Source organism: Puntigrus tetrazona, chromosome 3, assembly GCF_018831695.1.
Source record: "Puntigrus tetrazona isolate hp1 chromosome 3, ASM1883169v1, whole genome shotgun sequence".
Lineage (NCBI taxonomy): Eukaryota > Metazoa > Chordata > Actinopteri > Cypriniformes > Cyprinidae > Puntigrus > Puntigrus tetrazona.
The window spans coordinates 11,177,812-11,199,146 of record NC_056701.1 but is presented as its reverse complement, the minus strand read 5'-3'; the positions used below and the strand labels follow the sequence as shown (position 1 = coordinate 11,199,146).

The window sequence follows — 21,335 nt, the reverse complement described above, 5'->3', positions numbered from 1 at the left end:
GAATGTTAAAATGCTTCCTCCCATTCCAGTTTAATATACAGAGATGACTATAAGTTATAAGACAATAATAATAATGTCTAAAATTATGTAAACATCTTGTTTCTGCTGACTTTTTGATTTTTTTTACGCGTTTCCCAAAATGACGATTTTTGATAGTTAGCAGTGTTTCGTTGAGCTTGTAAACACACAGAACTGGCACATTTCGTAGCTTGTAATGTCTTATCGTTTTTGCACGCTTTGCGAGTCCCAGGTGGAGTGAAGCTGCAACGAGCCAAAAGACTTTTACTTAACCTCAGCCATCCCCGCAGAGCCAGCTGTGTCTGTGATCGTGCTGTTTTTTTTTTTTATTATTATTATGAAGGGAAGTTAATGCGTGTGTATAATATTGTGTTATTCCCAAGCCCTGCGTCACTGTGCGTCATTCACAGATGCAAATATTAAGCTTGTGTGAACTTCTTTTCTAGGTGGCTGTGATGTCTGGCCATTTTGAGCTGGGAGAAATCATTAAAAACCATCGTGAATCAGACGTAGGTAAGGAGCGGAGATTTATTTTGGTTGCGCCGGTATTTTTGTTCTGTGTGAGATAATTTATTTGCTCTTCAAACTGTGTGACATTTGGAGCTCGATACTTTCGTCTCTCTTTAGCTGCCTTGCGATTCGCACAGCCCCTAAGCAGTGTTCACGGCTCCCTACACACTCAGCAGGGCATCTGTTGAAGTTCACTTCATTTGTAATGCTTTGCAACATCACTGAATGCAGACCACCCGTGCACTGTGTTTTTGCAGGACATGACTGGGCAGTAGCACACCCCTGTCTCTCCTGGCATCTGTTCTCTCTCTATATAATTGTTTCTCCCCTGATCTGATGACAGTTCCCTTTTTGGAGTCTCCAAAGTATGCCCCCCAGAGGAGGGAGAGTTCTCGTACTCTTGGATTGCCCCATCCTCATCCCTTCCTGCGGGCCAACAGTGACAATAGTATGAACGTGCCAGACTGGATCGCTTTTCCCAATGCTGCTGGATCAAACCTAGTCTCTGTGCAGGTCATTTATTGTTTTATTTTTCAAAAAAAAATTATGCAAATACATATACAAATATTTACTTTTTTCTGAAATCGATCACGATTAACCCCACCTAACATCAGTCAGAAACAACATAAAGACAATGTATTTTTCATTTTTGTTTAATGGCATCTTTTTTATTATCGAAGGCAAGGATCACTGATAGCAATACTACTGATGTCTCGAGGAAATAATTTTTTTCCCTTATATTTAAAACAATTATATTAAATGTCATATTTATCTGTGCCCTTCAAAAAGTCAGAAATATACCGAAATTGAATAAAGTTATCAAACACTAAATTAAATATAGATAAATCCTTAAAGCTACAAAAGTTATTGATTTCCTCTTTTTTATTAATTTTGTTTATTGGCTAACAGACAGCTGGGTTTTTTAGCTGTCTCCACTAAATGTGACACTGATCTGCCACGTATGTTGTAGTTTTATTCGTGCTTTAAAATAAAAGCGCTATGCATAAATGCAATTCTTCTCAAGATTTAAGAAAAAAGTGACAGAAAATATTATACAAAAATATTCAGCAGCACCACTTCATTTAACTTTAATAATGTATCTTAAACGCCAAATCAGTTTGCGAAGGATCATGTGACACTGAAGACTACGGTAATGGCTGCTGAAAATTCTGCTTTGTCATCATGGTAATAAATTTAATTTGAAAATATATTAAGACTACAATATTTACGTAAGTAATTACCGATAATTACTGTTTTGACAGTTATTTTGGATCAAATTAATGCAGCCTTGATGAGCATATTTAAAAAAACAATCTGCAAAAATATGTCAAATGTGAACATTTTAAATTCTAAATTTAAATTCATTAAAGCTATCCATTAGCATGGGAGTTAAAGGGCTAGCTGGGTCATGCTGACCAGCCAAACCTTGACACTGTGTGGACAAAACAGTGATATCCTGTTAGTTTGGACAAAGTACATACACAGATGTTATCGGAAACACTCCTCGTTTTTTTATCTTCAACCGTCAATTGTCACTCATCATGTTTTTGTCTATCTGTCAGGGTCTAAAGCATGGCGGCACCTTGCGTAGCTCCAGTAGCCCCCGTGGAGCACGAACTCGTTCCCCGTCCCGTGGGCGAACAACAGGTGACCGAGACGATCGGAGCCGGCAAACACGGGGAAGACAAGGGTGAGAAAGAGAGAGTAGAAAGGACAAGGTTATAGTGTAGCTTAAATCATCATCATCAATATTCACGTCCTGTGAAGACGGACACCTGAATGAGTCGAGCCGGTAATACATGTGCATAAATTAATGTTAACCCTGTTGTCCGATACGTGTGCCTCTGTACAGGGCCGGCTCTGTCAGTAGTCAGGGCACAGCTAGCGGGCAGCGGCGGCGTCTCTACAGTGCCGTGCCTGGCCGTGTGTTTGTGGCCACCCGCTCACACTCAGCCCAGGGGGACCGCGAGATCAGCTTCAACAAGGGAGACAAAGTCAAAGGTGAATGGGTGTGTGTGTGTGTGTGTGGACGTGCGTTGCGTGAGAGTGTGTGTCTGGGTATGTCAGCAAGAGCGCCATTAAATGTTTGTTTGTTTCTGTATGTTTTTCACAGGTGTGGATAAACGTTGTCTGTGTATGTATTCTGGTGATATGTGTTGGTATGTCAGTATATGTCTGTTTGCGAGCAATGTCCGCAAATTGCGTGCATGCATGTGTGTGTATGTGTGTTTAATTCTGGAGTCCATCACTCTTTACACCTGTCACCATAGCTTGCATATATGCATGTTTTTTAATGAATTAGTGAAGTGATAGTGATTTTGCATGTGATTTGTGATTGTATTTGTTTGTGTGTACCTGAGATTGTATCATATATGAGGCGTCATGCTCATATGGTTTTTATAGTTTCTGTATAAGGGGTATACTATGATGCCAAAGAATAAGTGTGTGAGGGGACCTGCCTTCATCTCCAGAGTAGATATCAAGAGTTTATTTGCAAAAACAGAATTTATTTTTGTTATTTAGCTACTGTTTTTAGTTATTTTTTTACTAATCTAACTGCAGTTTGATTGAGATTAGAATGCACAATTAAAAAAAAAAGAAAATGAGTTTTGCAAATTATCTCTTATATATATTATAATTAAATTATAAATATATATTATATAAATATATTTTCATATTTTTGTATAAACGGGTACATGAAATTGAATTTACAGCCTGAGAAATATGATAGTAAAATCTATATGAATATAAATATTCTACTGTTGGCATGGGGTGAGTAATTTTCTTTTAAATAAATGAATACTTTATTTCAGCAAGGTAACATTGATCAAATTAAATAAAGCAAAAATACAGACATTTATAATGTTCCAAATGATTTCAAATTCTGTTTTAAATAAATGCTGTTTTAACTTTCTGTTCATCAAAGCATCCTAAAAAAAAATTCTGCACAAATATTAATGTTTTCAACAATTGATAATGTTTAGCTAATCTGCATATTATAATTATATTATATTGTATATTTGTTTCTTAAGGATCATGTGACACTGAAGCCAACTCAGCTTTGCCATCACAGAAGTGTAATGAATATAAAATATATAAAAATAGAAAAAAACACCTTTCGAAAAATGTTAAAAACATTTTACTAAACCCAAACTTTTGAACGATGGTGCATTTTTATGAATATAAATTTATCAGTATGAATTTCTCTGGTTTAGAAAGGCTGGTCCACCTTTGTACTAGAATAGAATCTGGCTGCATTTTTTAAGCTTTAAATATTTACGCACAAATACTATGCTGTTTAAATTTAGAACCATCGCACAATCTAAATATAATAATATAAATATATATAATTCACTTGGATAAAAAAATTGTGAGGGCATGGTGCTTCTGGTCTATATATAGTGTTTTCGTGACTGCACACTGTCTATATGTTTACTGCTCGCACACACACACACTGTTGTTTCTCTTTCTTGATTCCCTCAGTGTTGAGTGTGGGTGAAGGAGGCTACTGGGAGGGGACGGTTCGGGGGCGCACGGGCTGGTTCCCCTCGGACTGCGTGGAAGAGGTGGCTCTCCGCAGCCTGGAGTCCCGTTCAGGTGAGACTCGTCATGCGCGCACATTACACACACGTTTTGTGTATCAAAGACATCCACGCTACACTCAAAGCTGTCATGCTGATAGTCCCAGATGTAGGTGTAGGACAGTCGGACTGCCACAGCTTCTGTGATGTTGTGATGTCAGACTCGGTGAGGCAGAGCAGCTATGATGACTATTAATAGTTTACAGCACTACTGGAGTGTGAGAGAGACCGATCGTGCCATTTCACGCTGGCTAAAGTCACCGTGGTTTGGGCCACAGCGCTCTGTCAGAGCGGGAAACTTCTAGTCGGACATGTATTTTCCTGTCATGCTGTAGTTGCACCCTCACACCCAACCTCTTGATGATGTGGATGCGGTTGTGTATGCGTCTTTCAGAGAGCCGCAGCGAGAGAGCCAAGCGACTCTTCCGGCATTACACCGTTGGATCCTATGATAGCTTTGATGCGCCCAGGTAAGAAGACTTTAAAATTTATGGATGAGCATTGCTGATACGTAAATGTCGATGATCAAGGATTTTCTGCTGAGAAGGCCAGTTTAGACATAGTTTTTTTTTGTTGATTTTGGTAGTGGACCAGTCTAAAAGACTTAATAAGGCATAAAATACAAAAAATACAGCATACGATGCAACAATTGCATTCAAAGTAAATCTGGCTAGTTAAGAAGCATCTAAAATGCTGGTGTTTTTCGAGTTCTTCTCATGTAGATTTGTAGAAAGCATCAAGAAATTTGCGTTCTTCATCATCAGCTCGCAAGTTTATTTGTTAAGTTGTTTCAGCAATAAAAACTAAATATATGTTCTTCATCATCAGCTCTGCTAAGTCTCGTGGATAGTTCTGGAGACTTCGTCGTGGGTTAGACTTTCGTTTCGTTCAGCACGTGGAGAGTTTTCTGTTGGTTTTTCCTGAAATGCTGCCGTTGGCAGTGACTCACCTGAGGAGGCCTTGGCGCCTTTTCTCGCACTGCTGTGAGTGTGAGTGATAGACTGACGGGTATGGAGACAGTGATGCCAGCGTGTGATTCATGCATCTCAATGTTTGCGGCCTGTGAAGCTGGTTTTGGAAGTCAGATGCAAGTCTTTTTTGTTAAATTAATTTCAGAATTGAACAGCTAACACTGACACTGAAGAATGTGTCACTAAATTGAAGTACAGTACTTCACATTTAGTTATCATTATTTAAGTGGTTAAAATGTGGATTGAATTGCGATTCAAGCTTTATATTTCCTGTAAGAGTAGTGTACTATGTGTAGTGTACATCATGAATATTCATGAATGTCGGTGCAGACTCACCCGGACGTAGAAGAAATCATTAAATAAACTTGTTATTTGTGTTTTCTCTACACATAAAGAGTATTCTTGTGGCTTCATAACATAAACATTTCAGTTGCTGTGAAGGTGCATAATAAATGACAGAATAAACATTTTGGGGTAAACTATCACTTTAAAGCTCAGTGTGGTAACCAGAAGGTTGTATTGATTTCCACAGTAGTAAACCATAACCAAACAAGACACCTTTGCCCAGGTTGAAGGGGGTTTGGCAATATGGGCCCAAAAAATATTATTCTAATATGGCGTTATTACAATCTTTAAAAAAAATGCTTTAAAAATAAAGCAAAAGGTTAGTCACTTTAAACTATAAGTAGGTGTTAACTCTATCTTACTAGTGATTTTAAATCCCTTAATAATTTAATTAATTTAATATAAAGTATGTCTGATGTTTATGTCCAAACTGGATTATCGAGCATCTCCATAGAAGCTCACTCTGTGTCCTATTTTTCAGATGCACAGACCTACCAGGTTGCTTTAAGGAACTGTTTTTGTATTGTACAGTAATTAGTAATTAACTTAAAGGGACAATTCAACCAGAAACTATGATGGCTTTTTTTTCGTATGGACAAAAAAAATCTTTACAGATTTTTATTTTTAAATGCATCTGCTTCGTAATAAGTTTTCTTATTTTTAAAGTCTTAAAAATATTTTTTTATATTTATCTTATTTTTAAAGTCTTATTTGTTAAGTTGTTTCAGCAATAAAAACTAAATATATGTAAGATTAATTCCAAATTAGGTAACAAATAATTGTAAAGAAGATGATTTTATCTTATTTTTAAATATTAATTAATTGGATTGCATTCATTTGAAATATGTTTGCATTTCAATTAGTGGTCGACCGATATGGGTTTTTGGCTGATAGTATAATTCTAATTAAAAAGAAAGTAAATACTGTAACCAATAGGGCACTCTGGATAGTTCTGGATAGTTTGCATGCTTTGGGAATGATAATTTTATATTATAGTCATATATATAATATAGTAATATAGTCATATTACATACAGAATATAGTGAAAATAGACGAATATGACAGAGGGCAAAAAACACAAGATCATGCAGGACACAAAAGCATACTTCACAAGATCATAACTAGATTCGATTAAGCCTGCATGTTTTGTGAATTTAAATGTTCATTAGTCATTCACAAATGTGTTTATATAAATGCCTATTTGCTAAATGCTGACGGCGAAGAAGAAAGTAATATAATCTTTGTTTTATACTTATTATTTTAAAGAACTCATTAAAAGGCTTTTTGTATACATTTTAATTCCATTGTTTAACAGTTCTGTCTGATTATTAGATAGACCTCTATGTGTATTAGACAGAACGATGTGCGTAGGCACTTCCATTCTCAACCCCGTCAAAATAACAGTCCTGCCTCGAGCATATCGGCCAAATAAAAGAATTTGTCGTCCAATGCCAATATTTGAAAAATGGCAAATCTCAGCCAATATATCAGCGATATATATATCGGTCGACCACTAATTCCAATATGCTGCTTTTCCATGTTGGAATGATTTTCTCTCTGAAAATGTGAACATGCCCATAAACGTGTTTGACCATGGCGCTTATGGTCTAGTTAAAATAGGTTCCGTTTTTAAAAACAGTGTCTCTATGCTTTTATTTTTATTCCACTCCTCCGTGTCTCACATTTTTAAATCCAAAAAGACATTCTTATGTGAACATCCCCTAAGTCATAAGAAATATACTTTCATAGGATGGTTCACATAAAATGTGTCATGTATCACCCTGGGCTGTTGTCAGGGGCTTGGAGAAATGAGGTCCTCTATGGTGTAGCCTGCTCACTTGAGGAGCAGGGTGGGACAAAAATATTGTCCGAGCCCCTTTGATTTGAGATCACACACCCATGAAATATGAAAGACTGTAATATCTGTATTTGGTGGCCATGGTTGTAATCTCACTCTCTCTCTCCCAGTCTGTCGAACTGTCTGTGAGTCGTGTGCTGGTAAATTAACACTGCTGTGCTCTTTTCATTAGCACCTCACACAGTAAACATAAAGCTGCCTCATGTGATGTCATTCTGTCCCAGTCACGGAGAGAGCTCCCAGCAACCTGCAAGACAACACAGTACAAGCTTAGCAAATTATTTACATACAAATATACACATGACAAATCATATTGTTCGTTTGTACTGTGAATGTTGCTGGTCGCTTACTCTCATTCGAGCACATGTAAAAAAACAAAAAAACTAGCAAACACACAGATCGATACTTCGTACTGTATTTTCAGGTTGTATTTGTTTTTTCACCCCTCTATTTTTGGCTTTGTCAGCCCCTCGTCCCGCTCCAGCTCTCCCTTGCGTTCACTCTCTCTCTCTTTTAATTCCTCCCATTTTACTCACCCCCTGCACTCTTTCATTTTCTCTCCATCACACTCCCACCCCTGTGGTGACTCCATCTGGAGGTCATACTATGAAGGGCACTAAAGAGGAAGGGAAAGCGAGAGAAAGAGAGGGATGAATGCATAGATGCATGGATGAATAAATGGAGGCAAAAGCATCTTGCAGCTACTGACATGACCAAAGGAAAAACTAACTTTTTGGCACCTTACTATATTTATACAAGTCTTTATACAAGTTTAAAACAATGTGTAGTAGTCACGTTTTACACACAAACACACACACACACAAATACATATACATATATATATATATATATATATATATATATATATATATATATATATATATATATATATAAGATTTTAGTGGGTGCAGAACACCATAGTTCTTCAAATAGTGGACTATCCTTAAAATTGAAAAAGAGATTTGTGACCAAAAATTATTCAGATGGTTCGACCTGTCTATGTTTTGCTTAAGTGTTGCTTAAGTGTTTTTTCTTTAATTGCTGATGCAACCTCAAAGATTTTGCATTGCTTGGTAACTGTTTGACCTAAAATGATATTATCTAATTGTGTGCTTTAATATAACAGCTGACAGCTATTAAATTTCATTCATTACATACCTTTCTATCAGTTGTCTGACATTATCAAGATGAATTTGTTCTGAAACCGTTTAACTCTCGAGTTCTTGTCATATTTTATGACCATTTTTTGAATTATAGCAAATAAACTGTACAAATGTTAGGAAATGTGTCTGAATAAATGTTCAAAAACTCTACTTATACAATAAAACATTGAATACATTTTTGAGCTCTATAGGTTTGAACGTTTCAATGTATTATAAGCAAATATCGAATAACAATCTGTTTAAATTTCTATTCTATTAACCTAGATTAAACCCTATAAAAACATTTTCATCAAACTGTCTCTATTCTTCCTCCAACCTCTCAGCTCTTCTGTTCTCGCCCCAGCCCCACTTTTCCAGGACCCCACACATGGCTACATCCTTTCTGGCGTCGCTTCACCGCCTCCATCATTGTCCTTGCCTCGCCGAGTCATTTTTAATATCAGCTTCCGCTCTCTGCATCATCCTTCTCCGTTCCTCGTTTTCCATCGGTCCGCACGAGCTCAACTGTGTCACAATTCCAGCGTCCCTGTCCCTGAGCGCCCTGCAGCACTCTCTTTTTCCCTTCCCAGCGCACGTGATCTTTTTATAGGACAGTGATCTGCGTAATAGGGTCAAGGACGTACAGTATAATTTCAGGTAAAAGTTCACCTAACGAATCCGCTCGAGCGCGGCTGTACAGTCTCGTGCTGAAAACGTGCCAGTAAGTTTTCTGGCGTGGATACAGATATGAGAACACGCGTACCGATACATACTGTACCGTACTGGCACACATACGCCTTCTGCCACTATCCACACTTCCTTACCCCCTCTCTTCCTGCTGATTCTCCCTCTCTTTGGTCGCTCTCGCTCTTTCTCCCCTCCTCTCTCTCTCTATCTCTCACTCTCTCTCTCTCTCTCTCTCTCTCTCACTCTCTCACTCTCTTCATCACACACATGCTCTGAATGAACAGCGGTGTGGTGTAGTCTACCATGCTGGAGGATAGAAAGAGTGTGAGAGTTGTGGAAAGAGGAGGAATAAGGCAGTAGATTGTGGATCCAGCAATGCCGTAGAAAGCGAAGGAGGCAGAGGGAGGCAGAGGGAGACGGAGGGGGAGGGCAGAGAGGACCAACATCGACAGCCAACGAAAGAGGCTTTGACAGAGATGATGTGAGTTGCTTGGTGCTTCCTCTACCCATTTGCTCTCTCTTCCTCTTGTTGTCCATGTCTTTGGCTCCTCAGTTCTCTCATCCCTGACTGTGTTTCTTCTGAGAGATGGAGATGCGCTGCTGCGTTTCCCTCTGTTTCGGTTCCCTCACTCGCCCTCCTCCTTCATTCATAGGTTCCGCTTTGTTTACAGACATTGTTAAAGGAGGGAGGTGACAGGGGGAGGGGGAAGGGTCTCTCTCTACCTTCTTGTGCATGCGTTGTATGGTGGGTGCATTGGTGTGCTTGTTTTTAAAGGGATAGATCACCTTAAAACGATAATACTGTCATTGATCCAGAACACTGTGAGAAGTTACTTTGAGTGTGACCGAGCTGCTTACATCTTTATACATTATAGTATTGGGGACTGCATAGTGTAAAATGTTATTTTTACCCAATGAAATTGTTGGTGTAAATTGATGTACTTTAGTTGATTCAGTGATATTAAATATTACTGTTGACCTAAAACCAGTTCATTTAGATCAGTTAATTTTTTTGCCATAGGGCAGTGATTCTCAAATAGCATCAGCAAGTGTAAGGGGACCTCAAGATGATTTAAAATAATTTAAATTAGGACAAAACAAGCATTAAAATAAATTAAAACAACTAATAATCAAGAAACATGTTATTTTCATTTGCACTGATAGCTTTTTGGTTCTTTTGAAGAACAAGGGTTCCAATGGTCCAGGAAAAAAATGCATAAAGTAGGTAGTGTAATATGGAAAAAGTGTAATTTAGTAAATTGAAAAAGGTCATTTAAATTAATAAAATATTGAAGTCCATGGACATTTTTATAACTAATTTATACTATTTTGTAGCTGTGGGAAACATTCATTTGTTGAAAAGAGTGGTAATCTCGAAGAACATGAAAAACTGGTCTAGGTGCTGTCAAGCTCCAGAAATGACCAAAAAACTAAAAAATATCAATTGAATTAGTCTTTAAAACTATGCAATATTTTCAAAGTGTGCATTGTTTTTAAAGTAATTTGATGCCATATGATCAGATTTATATGAAGAACAACTTTATTGTATGGAAATGTGCAGCTTATGCTGAGTTCACACTGCACAATTTTAGCCAGATTTTTTACTCTCTGACAGGTTCTTTTTCATAACTTTTATAAGTTTAAGGTTATTATAAGTGATAAACTCATTACAAAATGCACAAAACGTTTAACTTTCAAGTAGGCTACATAGATTTGTGTATATAAAATTTTCCCAGCTGAAATATGTTGTTAACAACAAGGTAACAAGCTACCCCAGTCATGCAGTGTGAAAAAAATGGTGACCCGATGACTTTAAAAATCACGCAGTGTGAACTTGTCATTACACATTAGACAAAAAGTCATATGACAGTAAGTAAATGAAGACAAAATTGTAATTTTGGGTGAACTTTTCCTTTAAGAAAAGGCAGCATGACTTTAGGGTTTTTAGCATCTGCTCAAGGTCATTGCAGAAATAAGGGGCAGTCTCAGCATAGAGCTATGATAATAAGAGAAGACAAGAAAAAAAAATAAAGGGCAGAGAGGGACAGAGTGTGATAGGTGTGGGAGGACAAGTAGAGGAAGGAACAAAGGTCAGTTGGACAGAAGGCAGAAGAGGAAGCAGATGGGTGTGGAAGTGTATATATCTGCCACGGTGCAGAGACAGGAACAGAGCAACAGGTTCAGAGAAGGACGAAAAATACACCACACACAAGAGCAATACCCACACTTTAAAAGCCAGTCAGAAAAATGAGTGAGATTGTTTGTGTATCTCTTCTGTCCCGAGAGCTGCATGAAGAGTCGGTTGTAAAGGTAAACAGATCCACTTGACTCTGTCCAGTGGCTAGTGAGATTTATTAATATCTCTCCCTCTTATTGCTTGTGTGACAGTGATTACTCATCCGTGCACTAATGGTACACATAGCATGCGTGGCTAGTGTCACTGACCCGTGTTCTGCTTATTAGTCTGATTAACATGCAGGGACTCTTGGACCATTACAGACATTGAGCTAATTAACACGCCAATTACTTTTTGACAATTGATTAATTTGATGTAATTATGTACATTATTGTATTCTATTGTTAATTAGTCATACTTAACTCTGCAGCAAAAAAAGCTTATACCTTAAATGATTTAATGCTTTTAAAATACATTTTGGAACATAACTTATGTTATTATTATCATCATATTAGTTTATTGCACATTTTGTGGCTGTTAGTTTCTTTAAACAAAAAAAACAAAACAATTGTTGTTTTTTTCCCAAGGAATATGGTCTTTGTCTTTTTCAAACTAAATAGAAATGTTTTATCTAAGTATAATCCAGCGTAATTACAATGTGTTTGCAAAGGTATTATTTAAGAACTGGTTTCAAAGCAAGAGACAAGGTAATTACTAGGACAAAGAAAAGCTTACAAGTGATTTTTTTGACAGGTATATTTAGCTTTTCCATAAAAATACTGTACACTAAAAACGAACACACCATTGCATGAAGTGTATACTGTAGCAATATAGCACTACCATTCTGTAGTTTTTAAAGAAATTAATTAAAAGTGACATTTATAAAGTTACAAGTTTTTTTTAAATCACAAACATATAGCTGTTTTTATTAATGATAATAAGAAGAAATGTTTCCTAAACAGCAAATCAGTGTATTAGAATGTTTTCTAAAGACTGGATTTTTAAAAATAATTTAGCAGTTTGGGGTGGGTAAAATTTAATAAAATATTTTTATTAATAATTAAAATAAAATCTTACCCACCCAAACTACTGAATCGTAGTGGGCTTGCATTGTGGATGGTTTAGATTAGTGTTGAGTGGAAATGTGTTGGGTTTTCGGTTGTAACAGCAGGGGAGATGCTCGTGTTAGATACAACTAACCATTTAATAGATTAAAGTTAGCATGTGTCTGTTCTCAGTCTCAAAGGTTTTGCTGCAAATTCATTTGAATATGGCTAATACTAAAACAATATTTATCCTAGTGTTTACACGAGTAGATAAACTTACACTTCTGCTGTCTTGGCTGTTGTTTTTGTATTGACAAAATTGCAACAACAAAAAAATCACAGTCCCTCAGATTGCTGTATCATTTGTCAGTCAGTGCGCAATGAATCCGGAGATTGTGAATCAGGTGTGACCACGGGCAACAGCTTTGATAACAGAAGTAAAAAAACACATCTTCATTCAGTAGCTGGTGATATTGATGATGTAATAGGCGGATGGTGGTTCAGAGCTGTAGTGCTCTACGGCTATCCGACAAGAGCACTAGAGAGTGCTCTATCTATCTCTCTCTCTCTCTCTCTCTCTCTCTCGTTTTTTCCCTGTCTCTCTCTACCTCTCAAAGGCTGCTGCCAGTTTTATGAATGGGAGAACAGTGACTAGTGGAGGCAGTGATAGAAACATCGCTCTGTTCAACTCACATGGCTGCTGAAGAAGAGAGGAAGAGGCAGATGTGTACATGAGAGGGAGGAGTAAAAGCGAGACAGATGAGTGTGTGACAGTTGTCTTGCCCTAGTGAAACTGGTGCTTGGCATTTCAATTGCACCTTCCCAACGGTTTGATCTCCTGTACCGCAGCAGGTGTGCGTATGCACCCATTGTGCTTTTTATTTTTTCCGATTCTGTCTAAACATGCATTAGATGAACGCTTGTGGTGTGCCTTGCTGTTCTTTAAGCGTCTCGCGCCATGAGCGCTGTTGCCTCTTTGAGCCGCAGTGATGTGTTGAAACAGTTCAAATACTGTACCGACGGGTCTCAAGACACCTGCGATTTGTTCCTAGCTTCATTAAAACGCCTTCTGCGCGAACGGCCTCTTAGCGTCCTTTACATTCAATGCATGAATTAGCTGATCAGCAAACAAACTCAGTCACCTCAAGCCCCTCTCTCTCCCTCTCTCCCTTCATCAAATTACATCATTTCTGTCCCCTTTCATGCTAAACCATGTCTTCCAACCACACATTCTCTCTCTCTCTCTCTCTCTCTTTCTCTCTGTCCCTCTATCTCGCCCTCCCTCCCTCTCTTTCTCCTTGCCTCGCTCGCTCTCCCTCCTCCTCTGTCGCAGTCACAGTGAACCATCGCTCTCTCTCTCTCTCTCGCTCTCTCTCTCTCTCCGTCTTAAGTATGAAAGGGTTGGGAGAGCTAGGCCCTCGTTCTCACTCTCTCCGTCTCTCTCTCCTCCTCTCCTCCCCTCGCACGGCTCTCGCTTGCTGTTCTCTGGCTGGAAGAGGAGCAGCAGTAGGAGGAGGAGGTGGAGGAGGAGGAGGAGGGGGGGGAAATGGCGATGGGAGGATGCGGAGAGGAGGATCTCTCTCTCTCCCTCTCCCTCTCGTCGTCCTGGCCGTCGCTAGGCCCTATGAATCGCAGCGTCTGGTTCATTTACAGGTACTGGCTGTTTTCATGTTTTTCTCACGGTCTGGAGGGAGGGAGGGAGGGAGGTGGGCTAGAGAGAGCGCCGCATGTGTGCAAGGAACGAGCCGGAGTGATGGAGTGGATCGACAGGCAGGGATGTGTTGCAATGCACGCGTGTGTGTGTGTGTGCGCGCGTTCGGACGTGTGCGTGTGTCTATGTGCGCTCGCGCATTAGCCAGTGTAGCGCGTCTCCACCGCTGCATGCATGCGTGTGTGTGTGTGTGTGTGTGTCTCTCTCTCTCTCTGTTAACGGCCGCAGAATACAATGTCTGCCTCCAGCCAGATACACCGCTGCTCTGATGGACAGAATGCTAAACCGGTGTGTGTTTCTGCGCGTGCAAGCGCGCGTGTGTGTGTGGGACAGAGAGAGAATGTGCTGGGCTCTATTAGCTGCTGATTTAGAGGAGTTCTCTTCACTAGAAGGGATTGATGCTGTCGGGTTCCTCTGTCAGGTGTGTGTGTGTGTGTGTGTGATTATGCACACCGTGTGTGATTTGCATGTGTACATTCAAGAAATGAAGAATGATCACTCAGGAGGGAACGCTTGGGCTGGTTTCTCGTAACCCCTGCTGCGTTTATTGTGGAGTGTGTTAGGTTTGATGTGGTGCTGATCTTGTACAGTGTCCGCTTGGTGTTTTTTTTGTGAGCTGATGTTATCATGTGTTGGCTCTTATTAGACCTGAAACTCTCATTAAGTTGGACAAATCCAACCGTGGTCCCTGCAATGTGGCTGGGTGTTGGTTTGTCATTATGAAAATTGTGTAACGTTTCAGTAGTTGTACGTTGAGATTGCGTAGTGTTTACCATATGTACAGTAGTTACGGATGCAGCTACTGTATAAACCATCTCTGTCACTTCATAGGATGAACCTAATGCCCAAAATAGAGAGAGTGGATGGTGAGAAGTGTGTGGCAGAGAGGTTCAGCAGGGTGTGAGATGTCTGTAACTTTAAAAAGGGAGTGCCAACTTGAAGCAAGACCATCACTTTCTGCACATCAATTCATTCCTGGCTTGTTTTCGATCTGGGCAGGGATGAGTGGGTGATATGGAGAATGGCCACCGTTGGCATCCCTCTGTGCAGGCGCGATGGAAGATATGTGAGGAGGAGTGCGGACGGACTGTTGGAAAGAAGAGAGGACTGAGATAGAAAGCAGGGTAGGAGGTGACACACAGAGGAGTTGTTAAAAGAGTTGACGGGGAGATATGAGCGACCCCCTGGCCTAGGGTTCATGGTCTTTAAGAGGTTCACTGAAAGCTTTTACATTTGGCTTTTAGATGGAGGCTGAAGTTCGGAAGCATTCAAGGAAAGAGAGAGAGAGAGAGAGAGAGAGAGAGAGAGAGAGAGAGACAGAAATGAACAGATGGAGTGGGTTGAGGGCTGAGCCTGTGTACAGTGTGACTATCAGCATGTGGGTACAGTATGGTACAGTTGAAACAATATCTCACCAGCACCTGATTGGTACTGGACACACACACAGAAGCTCTCACACAGACTTAGAGTGCAAACAAACTTGCAACACAGGCAGTCGGGCTTCAAAGTGAAACTATTACTTGACAAAAAAGATAGATAGACAGACAGACAGACACACACACACACACACACACACACACACACATATATATATATGTACATCATATTCATACTTTATTTTACTTGCAGTATACTTGTATGTATATATTGCACAAGTTATTCCCAAACACATGGCATTAACTTTTACCTCTTACTACTCCCTTTATACTTGGACTGTTTTGTGGAAAATTTTGTCAGTGTACATGCTAGGGCTAGTGTACGCTTAACTACAAAATATTTAACACAAAGGAAAATGTTTTGAAGAATATTTGTGAGCAGGCTGTTTTGGGTCACCACTGAAAAAAATACTATTGAACTCAATGGTGACGCAAAAAACAGCCTGGTTACGAACATTCTTCAAAACATCTTGGGTTCGGCAGATTTTCAACCCGGGGCAGCCAAGGGCATTCTAGAAGAGTGATATAGTTCAATACACTCACACGTACAGTGCACTTACTACCATATGTCCCTGTGCGGACTCAGTTGTGAGTCTGTGTGTGTGCTAGGTTGTTTCCCACTTGCACAACTGCAACTGAACAAGCCCACAAACTGTGGTGGTGCATTAACAACACGAGGTCAAAACTGACCTGAATCTCTCTTACACTGACCTTATAGTCGAGCACTGCTTTAATGCCACTATCACATTAAGATTCCCCAAAACACTTCATCTCGGATGAAAGGAGATACATGGCTCTGGGCTGTACATGCACACCTGCAGCATTTAGGTTTGGAGTTGTATAGCATGAAGGCAGTATTTCTGATGGCATTTATCAGAGCTGCTGCACATGATTCATGAAATCACTGGCCATATGACTCATGGACTGGCAGAGACACTGTTGGACAAACAACCACACTGACTCACTAACACAGTAACTGACTCATCTAACTCAGTGAAACCTATACCACCAAAGTATCAGCATAACTGACTACTGACTTCACACATTCACAAATATATCAGAGCAGAGACTGAATGACAGTGAGTGATATAATGACTGAAGCAACTGTGAATCATTTCAACTGCTCGTGAATCATTCTGGCGCCCCGTATACGCTCATTAAGAATCATAAACATATGGGTTGTGTTCCAAATTACACACTATACACAGTGCACTTATGCTTTGTACTCAACTGTCTAGTCTTGTGTACAAATGTAGTTTTTTTTTTATCATCCAGTTTTGAAATCTGACGAAGGACTGTGTCTAATGAAAACTGCAACAGTTGAAACACTTAGTTAGCATAGAATAATGCATAAAGACAAATGGGGACACAACTAGAGTTCGTGAGGATTTTTGTCTGTTTGCATAAAGAATTTTACATAACTTTTATTATTATTATTATTATTATTATTATTATTTTTTACTTTTTGAGGAGACTGTTCATCATGGGAAAATACTATAATTTAAAAAAATATATAAATATATATATATATATATATATATATATATATATATATATATATATATATATATATATATACATATATATATATAAATATATATATATATATATATATATATATATATATATATATATATATATATATACACACTAGTCAGCATTTGAAGTGGATCAGAACCTTTCATCAAAGTTGTCCTAAAACCGAAATGTGCTTTTTTGATCCACACGTAGGCATGTAGCGAGACAGTGCCTGCTCAAAATATCGGATGACAAAAAAATCATAGTACAAAAATAAACCAATGCAAATGTTAATGTAAAAATCTATGTAAAAATGTATATATGTAAAATAAATATAACATTAAAAAGTGTCGAAATCACTCATTTTTTCTAAAGGCATACTGTCCAGCAGCATCACCAGCAGGTGTCTCTCACGTCCCATGAGTCCATAAAATTTTAACAGACCCCCTAAAGTGTGCCATGAGTTTACTAGGGGGGTAACTGAGATTGAATGGGGAAAGTCACGTTAAAGGAGGAATTCCTCCGCTGCAGGATGATTGGATATGACTGGTTATGTTAGGCTCTGACTGGCTATGTTGGTTTAATGCGGTGTTCGCAAATCAGTCTGAATGAACAATTAAATGGCTTTAATGGGAAGACGAATAAAAAAGTTAAGTAAACAACTTGCATAAGCGGCTAGGTGTCATTTAAAGTAAATCTCTTTGTCTGTGACCAATGTTTATCAAGCTTTGAAGACTAATGATCTGAAAAATTAAAAACAGATAAAAGTTAACAGCTAAAAAGTTGAACATAAGTTCACAAATAAAATATATTGTTTAAATTGTTACTGCCTTGAGTTGTTATTATAAAATGCTGAAAACGGTTACTTGATGAGATTAATACCTGGCTTTAATAAATAGAATGTTAATAACACTGTTAATTTAGAAATAGAAATAAAAAAAAAAAAATAGATCTCACAATTCTGTGTCAAATGTTCACTAGCTCTGCAAACCCTTGAAAGATGCATTGAGATTGCATTGCCTCACCTTTTACTATTCTGAGCAAACAGTCATTTTCCTAAATATAGATGTGATCCCAGACAACCAGGCTTTTGTCATTTTTTAATGTTCTTGCTGTGGCCGGTTATGTGCTTGGCACAGCTTACACTGGTTTGATTAGGAAAACATTTTGCTTGGGTGTTTTTTTTAAGATCCCTTCGAGGTGAGCATTGGAATGCTGAATGACTAATTCTGTTCAATATGGCTGCCAAGCGTGTGTACTGTATCACTCACTGTGCATGTCTACATATTAGTCTGGCTAGTTCCTATATCCAGTTCTGGCCGTTGCTCAGGCAACCGCCAACATCTCACTTACAGTGCCCATTGCACATACAAACATCACATAGAAGATCTGCAGTCTCTTTTCTAACTACAGAACAACATGATTGTGTGTTTGAAGTGGATGAACTTTTGCTGTTTGTTACGAGCTACATGAGCTACATTCAAGGTTGGCACAATGTTGTGAAGGTGTGTTCGATGGATTCGCTTCAGATAGCCTTCAAATCAAGTCTCTTTAACTGGTTTCCCGCCAAATTGGGCTCGGAACACTGTTTACAGCAGGAGAATGGCCATTGTGTTTTGCATCCATCCTCCTAGTCCCTCTCCTCTGGTCCTGGGGCAGTGAAAGGATACAGTTGGTTAAGTCTCCTGAACACAGAGCTGATGGATGGGGATATTGTGTTCTGAACTGCAGTACACTTGTTGATGCAAGAGCATGGATGCCAGAGTATTGTAAACACAGCTGTGGTGTCAGTCAGATGGGCTCTGCTGTGAATGAAAACCGCTAGTGAGACAGCTTTCAATTTTCAGCAGGAAATGTACTACAACCAATGGCTTACTTGTACTATGTATTAAACTTACCATACCATTCATTTTGAGTCAGATAGATATACATTTTTTTTTTAAAGAAGTCTCTTAAGCTCACCATGACTGCATTTATTGGATGAAAAATACAGTAAAAACTGTGAAGTATCGTGAAGTATGGTTATAATTGTATAATTTAATATTGATATATATTGAATAGAATGAATAGAATCATTAATATTGAATATAATGATTGAAATAATGTTTTCTATTTTGATAGATTTTGAAAAAAAAATTGCTATAATTATGCAAAGCTGAATTTTCAGCAGTCATTTCTGAAATGATTTAAATATGCCGCTTGATTTATCTATGTCGAAAACAGTTTGTGTCATCTTATAAACAGTTCTGTTAATGTTTGTGTGCAAATAGTGATACATTATCGAGAAATAGACAATTAAAAAGAACAACATTTATTTAAAAGAGAAACCTTTTATAAAACACTCTTTTAACAATCATATTAAAATGTACATTTATAACATATATTTCTGCAATTCAAAGGAATTATATAAATATGGCACTTTTAATTCTAAAGCAAAGCTGTACGTTTTCATCTCGCATATTTGAAAATACTGTAAAACGAAGTTTTTAGGTAGGTAATTTCAGAGTGCAGTTGAAACTACGAAAAACAGCTTTTAGAAGCAACATTGCAGAAATAAATAGAGTAAGTATATTTTTTTCATTCATATGTGACATCTTTGCCTCCCCATTGTTAAAAAGCACATTAATCCAGCACTGAAGAATTTTAGCAATGAAAAAAATGGCACACTTCACCTTTAAAGAGTCAGTACAGGCTGTTCTGTAATGTATGTGTTCATACACTGAACTCCGCTTTTCTCTGGCCTTTGACCTTCCCCCCGCCACCTCCTTCACTCAATAGCTTGTTCAGGATTTAAGTGTTTTCCTGACGCAGTGGAGATATTTACCATGTCTTCTCTCCTCTTTTATCTGCTTCTTATTCCCCAAAATCTCCTTATTCTCTACCTTTCTGTTTCTTTCTTTATTTGTATCTTTCTTTCTTTCATTAAGTGACTACATAATCAAGGAGAAGACAGTCCTCCTGCAGAAAAAAGACAATGAAGGTTTTGGCTTTGTGCTGAGAGGAGCCAAGGGTAAGTGCACGGCGCAATATACATTTTTTGTATATTAATTTATGCTTCAGCATTTCATTAGCCACAAAGTTAGACAGATCACAGTTTTGTCATCATGCGATAAATAGACACTCATTTACAGCATCATTAAACTTCAAAATGTTTAATTGAAAGACAAACATTTTGAAGATGACGCATCAAAAAACATCCCTTACAAGACCTGTTTACATTAAATTGTAAAGAATGAGGAAAACATATTAAAACACTTTATTAATATTAAGAAATGATGCATTAGTCTGTAGAGTTTCCATCAAGATAATGGGGGCTGTATTTTGTCAAACTGCTCAAATATTCCCTTCACACAGTTTGTTCCAAAAAGTCGAAATCATCTCTCCAAGCCATAGCTTATGTGCAAGCAGTTTGTGTTATGCTCCTGATAATGAATGATAATGTTTAGAAAGTCCTATAATTCGAAGTGCCAGATCCAGCTGTATCTGCACCCTAAAAATATCAGATTTTGTTTAAAACCTAATGTTATTAAAGTCGATGGCACAGGGTGGAAAAAAACAGTTGTGTGACATTACCCAAAAAAGACTCTGCCCCAAAAACTACTGGCAAAAATCTTTTAATAAATCGCCCCCCCTGAAAGTCATTGAATAATTCACACACTGCATAAGAGGGCACATTCACTCTTGCTCTTTATCTCTTACGCACACATTTATACTGATGCATTCCAGAACTGGAATGAGAACATCTGACACAGTCTTTTATCACTGTTCATCTTTTCTTTTTTTTTCTCATAATTGTCCATGTATTGTCAACCTCCATAGAACATTCCGGACAGGCACGCTACACTGATTATATAAATGTCCTCTCTTTGTAGCTCAGACCCCTATAGAAGAGTTCACTCCCACCCCAGCCTTTCCAGCACTGCAGTACCTTGAGTCTGTCGACGAGGGAGGCGTGGCTTGGAGAGCTGGCCTGCGAATGGGAGACTTCCTTATCGAGGTGCCTGATGAACTGCATCATGGAACATATATTCTGTTCTTCATTTTTATCATTACTTCAAATTCCCTCATTACTGAAGGTGTTCCTTTATCTTTCTCCGTGTTGTTTCTTTTCCTTTTCCAGGTAAATGGTCAGAATGTGGTTAAGGTGGGACACAGGCAGGTGGTCAATATGATCAGGCAAGGCGGCAACAGCCTCATGGTCAAGGTTGTCATGGTTACACGGAACCCTGATATGGAGGAAGGGGTCCGAAAGAAAAGTAAGAGATATAAATTCGCACAGCAGAGACAACAGTGAAGCGTTACATGATCATCAGACACCGGTGACACTCTCTCTCTC

General features: G+C 38.5%; 1 protein-coding gene and 1 long non-coding RNA gene across 2 annotated transcripts in view; one reads left to right on the top strand and one right to left on the bottom strand.

The window, feature by feature from the left end:
* Window positions 1–21,335, top strand: part of shank1 (SH3 and multiple ankyrin repeat domains 1) — an 82,126-nt gene that overhangs the window by 46,341 nt on the left and 14,450 nt on the right. The window contains 9 exon segments of the mRNA XM_043233696.1: window positions 465–531; window positions 872–1,041; window positions 2,091–2,218; window positions 2,381–2,529; window positions 4,012–4,125; window positions 4,504–4,579; window positions 19,927–20,009; window positions 20,872–20,996; window positions 21,120–21,255. Of these exon segments, the coding sequence (XP_043089631.1) occupies window positions 465–531; window positions 872–1,041; window positions 2,091–2,218; window positions 2,381–2,529; window positions 4,012–4,125; window positions 4,504–4,579; window positions 19,927–20,009; window positions 20,872–20,996; window positions 21,120–21,255 (1,048 nt within the window).
* On the bottom strand, window positions 6,152–9,591 carry LOC122336311. Its single transcript, XR_006249214.1, has 3 exons — window positions 8,763–9,591; window positions 7,820–7,899; window positions 6,152–7,530 (listed from the first exon to the last, which is right to left on the bottom strand). It is a non-coding gene; the product is annotated as an uncharacterized LOC122336311 (long non-coding RNA).